This window comes from Rhinopithecus bieti, unplaced genomic scaffold (assembly GCF_001698545.2).
Source record: "Rhinopithecus bieti isolate Rb0 unplaced genomic scaffold, ASM169854v2 scaffold_8760, whole genome shotgun sequence".
Lineage (NCBI taxonomy): Eukaryota > Metazoa > Chordata > Mammalia > Primates > Cercopithecidae > Rhinopithecus > Rhinopithecus bieti.
In genome coordinates this window covers 690,353-701,471 of record NW_016806225.1, presented here as the reverse complement: position 1 = coordinate 701,471, position 11,119 = coordinate 690,353, and the positions used below count along the sequence as shown (strand labels likewise).

The following is an 11,119-nucleotide window of genomic DNA, read 5'->3' as shown; positions in this document are numbered from 1 at the left end:
AATATTTTATAATATTAATTTATAATATTGATTCTAACAAAAAAATGAAGTCTGAGTCTCAATGTATACCAGGCATGGACCATGGTCTATCAAGATTAGGAATGGGTAGCAGCATAAAGGAGTGGAGAGAGTAGGGACTCTGGGAAGCCAGGAATTATAGACCTGTCTTGCATAAAAGAACCACTAATGAATAGGTCCTTAGAATTGCAAAAGACAACTTTAAAGAAGTAAAAAGGGATGGGATTAGAGATGGAGAAGATGAGGCTGTTTTAGCACCAGTTAGAACTCTACAAGCTGAACACAGCCTCGTGCTTTACTTTGGCAAGAAAGATTTAGCCAATACTTGAAAAATAGAGTTTAAAAGCCAGGTTCAGCTACTTGGGGGCTGTAACTGTGACATCTGGATGTCTCTGTGAGATCAAATTCCTAAGAAAGCCAGGTGTCAAGAGCATTATTATTTGATTCAATCTCCTCCTACTGGCTGTGAGAACTGGATCAACAGAGGCACACAAGCACATCCACCTGCAAGTCAGTTTACTTTGCAATGTGACCACTTTTGCTCAAAAATGCAAGAAAGATGTTTAGGAAAATATTACATTTGGGATCTTTCTCCCAATTTCTATTTCCTAAGGCTCCTGTGAGCATCAAAGCACTTATTTTTATGACTATATACTGGAAGCACACTCCAAATGGAAAGTACAGGTTTTGACGCCAGAGAGATCCATCAGCTTGTGTTTTCAGTGAGATACTGCATTTTAAGCTTCCATCTCCTCCTCTGTAAAATGGTGATATGAACATCTAGCATGCATGCATGAGGCTTACGTAGAATATAAAGTGCCCTGCACAGTGTCTGACAAATAGACAATTCATAATAAATAACTGCCATTATCCTCATAACCGTCATCTGCATTATCATCATCATGATAGGCTAAGATCTTAGTCAACCTCTGCCATTCTCTCCCTTAGAGTAAAAAAATTCCAAAACAGACTTTCTCCCCTGAGACTGATAAATAATTTCTGGCATTCTTATTTTAGCTTTAAGCATATCCCTTAAAAAATTTACAGATAACAGTCTTTAAATACCACTCTTAGAAGGATTTCACCAGTGTCACTATGGGGGAATGATTATTTCTTGGATCTTTTATTAAGTCCTTTTGTATTACTTCTTGTTTGTCAAAGCAAGCCCATCTATGACCCAAATTCCTGTTCTCCTTTTCAGAAAAGAATTAACCTGTACCAAATGTTGGGATTTAAAAACATTGGAAATGAACATATTATTATATAAAATAGTGTGATATTGTGATTCATAATAAATAAATAATTTGGTCCTTGTCCCCAGTTTCTGGCCCAGAGCTCCTGAAACCCTTGCAATTTTCCTGACCAATAGGGGTGCCAGGTGCATCTTTTGTTCTAATATCTGTTCTTTGACCCCAGTTACTGACATAGAGTTCCTAATCCCTTGGAGTTTCCTGGGTGATAGGAGCATCTTTTGTTCTAATGAGGTGACTTGGTAAGTTCCTGGGTGGGGGCTGGTTATCAGAAAGACCAAACCATGATTAGAAGCCTAGAACTTTCAGTCCCACCCTCCATCTTCCAGGAAGGAGAGCAAGACTGGAGATTGAGTTAAAAATTGATCATGGGGGGCTGAGCGCAGTGGCTCAAGCCTGTAATCCCAGCACTTTGGGAGGGCAAATCACCTGAGTTCAGGAGTTTGAGACCAGCCTGGCCAACATGGTGAAACCCTGTCTCTACTAAAAATACAAAAATTAGCTGGGCGTAGTGGCGGGCGCCTGTAGTCCCAGCTATTTGGGAGGCTGAGGCAGGAGAATTGCTTGAACCAGGGAGGTGGAGGTTACAGTGAGCCGAGATTGTGCCACTACATTCCAGCCTGGGGGACAGAGCGAGACTCCGTCTTTAAAAAATAAAACAATAAAATAAAAAAATAAAAATTGATCATGGGCTGGGTGTGGTGGCTCACGCCTGTAATTTCAGCACTTTGGGAGGCTGAGATGGGTGGATCACTTGAGGTCAGGAGTTCGAGAACAGCCTGGCCAACATGTTAAAACTCTGTCTCTACTAAAAATACAAAATTAGCCAAGTGTGGTGGCACATGCCTGTAATCCTAATTCCTCAGGTGGCTGAGGCAGGAGAATCCTTTGAACCTGGGAGGCCAAGGTTGCAGTGAGCTGAGATCATGCCACTGTGCTCCAGCCTGGACGACAGAGTGAGGCGCCATCTCAAAAAAGAAAAAAAAAAGGCCAAGTATGGTGGCTTATGCCTGTAATCCCTGCACTCTGGGAGGCCGAGGCAGGCAGATCATTTGGGGTCAGGAGTTCGAGACCAGTCTGTCCAACATGGTGAGACCACCGTCTCTACTAAAAATACAAAAGTTAGCCGGGTGTAGTAGCAGGTGCCTGTAATCCTAGCTATTCGGGAGGCTGAGGCAGGAAAATTGCTTGAACCTGGGAGACAGAGGCTGCAGTGAGCCGAGATTGTGCCACTGCACTCCAGCCTAGGCAACAGAGTGAGACTCTGTCTCAAAAAAAAAAAAAAAGTTCAAGCCTATGTGATAGTCTCCATAAAAATCTCTGAACTCTCAGGTTCAGAGTTTCCAGGTTAGTGAACACATCCACATGCTGGGAGGGTGGTGTACCCCAACACCACAGAGACAGAAACTTCTGCCCTCAGGACTCTACTGGACCTCGCCCTAGGTACCTCTCCCTCTGGCCGTTCACCTGTATCCCGCATCATGTCCTTTACAATAAGCTGGCAAACTTAAATATTTCCCTGAGTTCTGTGAGCCATCATAGCAAATGATCATGCACAAGGAGGATATTGTGGGAACCCCTGATTTGTAGCTGATTGGTCAGAAGCACAGATGACAGCCTGGACTTGCGAGTGGCATCTGAAATGTGGGCAGTCTTATGGGACGGGCCCTTAACTAGTGGGATCTGATGCTAACTCCAGGTGTCAGGAAAGTTGGAGAATTGGTTGGTGTGGGAAAAACCCACACATCTGGTCACAGAAGCATTCACTGTCAGTGAAGAGAAAAATAGTTGGTTTTCCCATATAATTAGTCTCTTCAGTAAAAGCCAAAATAGAGTCGTTTTAGCCAAGAATAAAATTTTTTTGTATGGTTTAATAAAAATAATAGTAACAAATGAAATAGCCTAAATCATTACAACTGGCCTCTCTGTGGCAAGCAGTGGGGCAGGACCAAGGCATCAGAGCCAGAGAGTGCAGGTGCTGAGGGTGACGCTGACGGGTGCAGGGGCAGCCGCCGTGACCCAGAGCCTGGGGTGTTGGGGGCACCATGGCAGACCTCGCAGTAGGCCTCACAGATAATACTACTTTGTTCACTTCACAATAACCCCCAAGGAAGTATTACTATTTCAACTTATAAAAAAAATGGAATAATCTAACAAGTACTTTGCCCAAAGTCCCACAACTACCAAGTAACAGAGGCAGAATTCACGCCCAAGGCTGTCTGACGATAAGGTGTGTATTCTTCCTCACAGACCCCTTTGCGTAATGAGAGGATTTCCTTTCCCTGGACTCTATCACCTGTGGACAACCATGCAACTCAACAACCTTCCCAGAGACCTGGTTTCTAGGTAACTACACAGGAAATATAGAGAAGGAACAATTTAAAATGTCAAGTCTACTACCTCTTACACCCAAGAAAGAATCTACCAGTTTCTCCAAGGGGCCGCTGACAAGTACATACCATGACATCTGCTTCCCTTGTGGCATATCGAAGATTTGGATCTAGCCAATACATGAGAGATTTAACCTGCTCGAAATTCAGGAAGAGTAGGAATACCAGGAACAGGAAGTAGAGCACACTGAGTCCTGAGAGAAACAAAAACATGCTGAAGTTTAGAAGAGATCCAATAGTCAGACACACAAGTTATACATTAGACTCGAATGACATTGCCAAAACCAGACACTAAGATTGCAGCACAGCCTGTTAAGACTCCTCTTATAATCTGGGATTTCCTTTGATGAGATAGTTTGATACACAGTCCTAATTCAGATTGAGAGGGGTCAATAAAACTATCTCTGAGAAACTGATGCTAACTTAGATTGAGACTTGAAGGACCGCGAGGCAAAAGGTGTGTGGGGTGAGTGTGAGGACCGCACACGACATTCAGGTAGAGAACGGCGTGCAGGTCGGTTTCTGAAAAGAGAAATGTCTAGGACCCAATATGTGCCTAGAGCACTAGCAGAGAGGTGAACGGAGCAAGGCGGCCCTGAAGTGACAGTCAGGGCTTAAAGGCCACGGACAACGTTTCAGATTTGATTGTAAGTTAAGTGGGGAAATAAGATGATCTAGGTAACATTTTAAAAAGCCAACTAAGTGGACTGGAGGGGGCAAGGCTGTGTGTGGACAGAACTACTGGTGTAAGGTTCAAGAGGTGGCCCAGGGTCACTTATTTGAGACTTATACTCCACATTAGCCCTTGTAAGCATTATTTTATTGTTCTGTCATCTCATAATTGCTATCCTAATAATCACTATGTGTAATTTAAAAAAGAAATGTTAACAATGCACTTTTAGAAGGCAAAAGCCTGTCCAACACATTTTAGAGAGATTTCAGAAACCATCGCCAGGGGTTTTGTGGTTTCTCTTTCTCTTGAACCCATTGGAATTAAAATGTTTATGCGGGACATTTAGAGACCGTGATACAAATGACCTTGGATCACAGCGTCCATCCAAACTTGGCTCAGTGCTAATCTCCAGTGAGCCACTCCAGAGGAGAGCACGTCCGTGGCTGGAATGAAATCCACTGCAAGCGCTATAGTGCCAGGCCTTCCAACGGCCACCCCTCTCCAGGCCTCAGGGAGCTCAAAGGAGGCCTGGTTGGTATGTGGCCAGCCCATAATTGTGCATCCTAGGGCCCAGGGAATGCACATTTTTTAGGCAAGTCGATATGAGAATTGCCTTCAGTTTGCTCTTATGCACCACCCATTTTTTACTAATTTTCACCACAAATGCACCCCACTACACTTTTTAATAATTATGATCCTCTTGAATAATTACATTAGGACAGAAAGAATCTGTGGTGCAGGGATTCTCAATCTGGAGTTCTCGGTTGGGCTTCGAGGTCTGTGAAGCCCTGGACACTATATGCAGAACTGTGCATGGTGAATGTCCATGGGTGCACACATAGGGAATGGGTCTATCTATAGATCTCATCGGATTATCAAAGGGCTCCATGCTCCCAAAAGGCTCTCAGGAAGGAAATAAAACTGCTTATTACCTACCATAGATCATTTGAAATGGGAAGAATTCAGATGTGTCCAACTAGCTGAAAATAACTTATAACTTCAAACAGCACTATTAAATCAATGGGAGGTATGTATGTTATAGCCAGGACTATCTTTTTGAAAACGTAAATGGAATCAGGTCACTCTGGGAAAAACCCTCCCGTGATTTCCCCCTGCCCTTCATGCCCTGCTCTTTACCCTGGCCCACAGTCCCCATAATTACATCTGTGCCCGATGACTCTCTGACCTCTCTCCTACTCTTCGCCCAGGGCTCACTATGCTTGGGCCACACTGGCCTGAAAGTGGTTTCTAGCTGTGGGCTATTTTAGCAGCTTTTCCCTTCGCCTGGGATGCTCTCCTCCCCCAGAATCTTTGCAGGCTTGGATCCTTCTTTGTATGACAGTTTCAGACTCGGCATCACTCCTCAGGCCTCCCATCACTCCTCAAGCTAAAGCAGACACCAGCTCCTGTCACCTCCCCTGGTCTTAACTAGCTTCATAATAACCTCAGATAGTTGACATTTTTTGATTACTGATTTGTGTAATAGTTTGTTTACTAACTGTCCTCTGTCTCCAAGTGGAAGGGCAGCTCCTTGAGGGCAGGCTTCTGTCTGGTCTTCCCTGGTGGCTTCAGGGCCCAGAGCAGCACCTGTTATACAGCACACTCAGTGAATGGCTGCTGAGTGAAAAGCTCACCAATCAGTTCAAAGAGACTAAGAGTTACCTAGAAGCTCTGAAGGCTGAAAGAATAATAGGCAGCCTTTAGCAAAATAGCAATTTCTTAGAGTTCTTGTACATTTTTACATAAGATTACATTTACCAAACCTAAAATGATTCATTTGGTGACTTATTTAGGCCAGATAAAGCCAATATCCAAAGTTCTGAAGATTCATTTTAAATCCATTTAGGTGATTTCACTATTTAGACTACAAAATCAAGTAAAAATAAGACATCCAATATTTATATGCTTATTTGTAACCCTTAGTTCAAATTAGGGTTCTTTGTCAGAAGTCTTTCTCTTTCCGAGTTCTCTCTCATTCATAACACTGAAGAAATTGAATTGCTTTGTTTTCGTTCCCTCTCAGATGCTCACAAGACAAATGTGCTCATAGTAGGTACTTGGGCTTGCACTAGTAAAAAGCAATATGAAAACACACAAAGGAAAACAAGAGATATTTGCTTAAGTCAAATCCTGTGTACATTAAGAGACAACAACATAAGGAGGCACGTGGAGTTGAAACAGTTCACGTGTAAGAGAATTTAAGTCATCATCAACACTTCATTTTGTGTCAAATAATTTTAAGAAACCACGTATATTAGGAACATCAAAAAGTAAAAAGCTAGAATAAAGTTTTAACTATTAAGAGTGGCAAGTAAAAGTCTTAAAGTGATGAACAGAAAAAAAGATTAAAAAAATAGAACATCCTTTTACACTGCTAATGAAAACTCACCAAAAACCATTCGCCATAAGGCTGGATGAGGTCGAGTGAACGGACCTGCAGATAAATAACATTATAAAGTTAGAATGAACTGGTTTCAGGGAAGGCTAAAACTTAAGGTGCTGCTGATCTCCATGCAGATAACAATAAGATAAAGCTCTCTACTGTTAAAAGTATTATTTGTTTTGTTTTGTTTTGTTTTCTTTGTCACATAAACACTTTGAGGTCAAAGTTTGGTTGAAATGTTTTCTCCACATTATAACAACTGTCACCACAATCATCACAGGCACCACTCTCCACACAAAGATCTTTTTAAAGCTTTGTCTTGAGAAGTCAGAACTTAATTTCTCATGGAAACAATGTTGTAACAGTGAGTGGGTCACTAGGCTAGGCTTAAGTGTCTGTGATACATATTGTATCTTAACAAGTAAAACGTCCCAGCTGTCCAGGAACTCCAGGGAAAGAGGTTCTGGACAACACAGTCATCATTGTGTGAGTGCGTTTGCGTGTGTGTGTGTGCATATGTGTGTGTGTGTGAGAGAGAGACAGAGAGAAAGAGAGAAAGAGAGAGAGAGAGAGAGAGAGAGAGAGAGAGAGAGAGAGAGACTGAAAAATAACAGAGGAAAAAGAAACACTGTGTGGCTTTTGATTATGACCTGTGCTGACAAAACACCTCTGACATGGCAATCCAGTTCAGACACAAGCAGATTCCACACAACTGAAACAAAAGTCTCATAGGACAAAACTTTCCCTTACGACAAGTGATACGCCAATACTTTCTCTTTTTTCAGTAAAAAAGCAGAAGAGGGAGAAGAAAGCAAGCTGAGCCTTGACCTTATACCTCACAGCTATGGAAAAGCACCATTCTGGTAAGTACCTGTTTTGTGCGGGGCTGCTCACGCCTTTTGAACAGCCTTCCTACACTTGCAGAATTTCCAATGTTATGAATCCCGTGTTCCCAGGAGAGACACCAGAGCTTGTTTCCCAGCCTTCTTTCCAGGTAGGGCTCGGTCTGCAGTGGCACTAATGCCAGTGTTGGCCTCAGGAGCTAGTGACGGTGAAGGGAGTAGGCACAGCTCTCCTCTCTCTGTTTCTCTAGCCCTGGCCAGTAGGGGCGGTAGTCAGGTGGTGGCCATCCAAAGTGGCATTCCCTTAGAATCCATTGCAGAAGTGACACTGGGGCAGACCATAGCCCACGCTCGCTGGGGTTTCCTCCTTAGAACAGTTCTGGGGGTGGTGCCTGTTTCTGGAAGCTCAGACTATGGCTGGTTTCCAAGCAAGCCTATGACACTGTGAGCCACTCCTAGTCTTTAACAGGCTCTTTAATGAGTACAGTCAGCTTCTGTTGCTTGCAATCTTGAATCCTATCTGAGGCAAATACTCCACTGTAATTTTTATTCCTGAATTCATTCTAAAATCATCTATATATTCTTAAAAAGACCACACTGAAACATATTTTAACTACTTTCTTTGGATGAGTCAAGTTCTCATTACGAAAATCAGTTACAAGTACCCCCCACCATTCAAATCTATCAGTTCCTAGGTGGCAGTTCGGATGGTGAGTTTGGTTCATGAGAGACTCTGCTTTATGCAAATGTGGTTGGTTCCTGCATTTTGGATGGCAGGTAGTGAGAACTCAGATGGTTAGGGGTTTATTGAAAATTAATCTAAATCTGTTTGATTTCTGAGTTCTAACAGTGAGGGCTCAGACAGTGAGGAATACCTAGATTCCTTTTCAAAATCAGCTGCTTCTTTCTCAGAAAGTCACAGTGAAGGTTATAAACCAGGATCCCCCACCAGGTAATATGAAACCATCACCTTTTGTCAAGTCATTGGTAAACTCATGGCTAAAACTGTCATCTTTTCAGTTATTTTCATTTCCAAATACTCCTCTTTACTCGTGGTAGGTGATAGCTCTTGACTTGTCACCGTAAGTGACTTCTGTATTTTGGTGGCCTCCTGGCTTGCAAATATTACTTCGTTTTTATGTTGCAAATAACAACATAAAATTAACCTTTTAGACATAAAATGGGACGTTAGTTTTCTGTATAGTTTCCTCTTATAAGGTTCAACTCTAAAACTGTATGACCTATTATTTGGCTTGTGACAAAATCAGCACTTAAAAATCCTATAGTGTTATTCTCAAGAGCAATCATAATGACAGGAGTCAGCAGTACCTTCCTGAGCACTTACTATGCACCAGGCTGTGGAATGAGACACCCCCACACAGTGTCACACACTGAGTCTCATAAGGACTCAGTGACAAAGGTGTCATCATTACTCCCACTTTACAGATAAGGATACTGAGGCAGAGGAACCTGCCCCAGGTCATGCAGCTCATGGAATCTACCTTAGTTCCGTCAGAGCCTCCTGTGTCACCAGGTTGAGTCGTAAGGAGCACCTGGGGACTTTCCTATGAACTTTCACAGAACTGGGTGAGCTCACGAAGAGGAGAGGGTTAGAGAGGGTGTCTGAGGGTTGAGCCCGGACTGGTTTCAGAACCAGGAGACCGAGGGGAAAGAAACAAGCTAGGGGTGTTTAGAGCTGATGCAATAGGGGGAAAGGCATGGTGCAGGCTTTACCGTAAGGTGGAACTGATAAGCTGGCTCAGGAAGAGCAAGACCAGGGAAAGGGCAGGGAACTAATGGCTCTAAAGATAAAAGCCAGGGACCACCCTAATCCAGGGAGGTGGGAACCACTGGTAACTCTTGCCTACAAAAGGTGAGATAAGGCCCTGGAATGTAAGGTGAGCCTTTCAGTAACCAACTTCAAAACCCAGTCTAGGTTTGATTTCAACCATCAAATCTTTATGTGAGGCTTGTCATAACTGCCCATGGCCTCCTGGGAAAAAACTCTGAATTTTTTAAAGTGGTATTTTAGAAAGTACATTTTCGTAGCATTATACACTAACAGTGCAATCTTTATCATCAGACAGCAGTAAAAGTATCATTTTACTTTTTCAAAAAAAAAAAAAAAAATCGAGGATGAGGCTGGCGTGTTCTAGATTATAAATCCTGATACTTATGCTCACTAGGTTACCTGCACCTGGCCACTCCAGTCAAGTCACCTTTGCAGAGCCTAAGGGTGTATGTGCCAGGGGTAGGGACACAACTGAGGAGGAGCCCCGCCTTCCACAGCATCACCTGCCCGGCATGAGCCCCACCTGTAGCATCCTATGAACGTTCATGTCATCTCAATGTCTTCCTCACAGATCTTGTTTCCCAACAGACTACTGACTACTTTCCCAGTGGTCTTGTTAAGGCAGGCTTCCTTTCCTTCTGACCATTGTTATGGTTCTGAGGTTATTAGAAGGGCTCCGCCTAATGGTTGTGTTCCACAGGAGTTCCTACTCCTTATCCATGCTTTATATCGGATTTGATGAAAGTTGCCTGTGAGAATTTGGATCTGTGGTGTGGTTACTTACTGTCTTGCTTATGTTGGAGAATTGGGGAAGACTTCTTAGGGCAGTGGTGCAGCAACAAATGCTGGGATTTGGTTTTCTTATGAGGGACATTTAAAAACTATGTGTTTTATTTTCTTTATTGTTCCTTCCACCTAGACTACATCATTTTCTTTTTCTTTCCTTTTTTTTTTTTTTTCTTTTTGAGATGGAGTCTCACCCTGTCACCCAGCTGGAGTGCAGTGGCGCGATCTCAGCTCACTGCAGGCTTCATCTCCCAGATTCAAGTGATTCTCCTGCCTCAGCCTCCCTAGTAGCTGGGATTACAGGTGCGCGCCACCATGCCCAGCTAATTTTTGTATTTTTAGTAGAGACGAGGTTTCACCATGTTGGCCAGGCTGGTCTCAAACGCCTGACCTCAAGTGATCCACCCACCTCAGCCTACCCAAGTGCTGAGATTACAGGTGTCAGCCACCACGCCTGGCCTAAAATACATCATTTTCAATCAGATATTAAGAGCAACATTAATTTAAAAAGAAATAGAAACCAAATGTCTTCATCATGAGAAGAGCTAGCATTTTAAAATCTACGTCAGAAATTAGAAAATAAGATCATTGCCTGACTCACCAGAAACAGTTATACCTATAAAAAATAAAGTTTACAGGACTTCACCTTAGGGAAATACAATTATTTTAATAAAAATCAGACATTGCCTGTCCAACAGCTAACATTTGTATCCTCAGGCCAGAGGCCTCCCGGCAGACCCTCTTAGTCAGCTTCTCCTTTTGATCATTATTAGTTAGAGTTCTTTGAGGGAAATTTGAGAAGGTGAAAAAAATGATCTCTAGGCAACTTTTAAACCTAAGGAAAAGAGGCCGGGCGCGGTGGCTCAAGCCTGTAATCCCAGCACTTTGGGAGGCCGAGACGGGTGGATCACGAGGTCAGGAGATCGAGACCATCCTGGCTAACACGGTGAAACCCCGTCTCTACTAAAAAATACAAAAAAATTAG

At 43.0% G+C, this 11,119-nt stretch overlaps 1 protein-coding gene across 1 annotated transcript in view; it reads right to left on the bottom strand.

The window, feature by feature from the left end:
- The window catches only part of PTDSS1 (phosphatidylserine synthase 1), a 73,920-nt gene that overhangs the window by 42,553 nt on the left and 20,248 nt on the right, over positions 1–11,119 (bottom strand). The window contains exons 3-4 of the mRNA XM_017875286.1: positions 6,721–6,765; positions 3,728–3,852 (exon numbers count right to left, since the gene is read on the bottom strand). Of these exons, the coding sequence (XP_017730775.1) occupies positions 3,728–3,852; positions 6,721–6,765 (170 nt within the window). The remainder of the gene's footprint in view (positions 1–3,727; positions 3,853–6,720; positions 6,766–11,119) is intronic.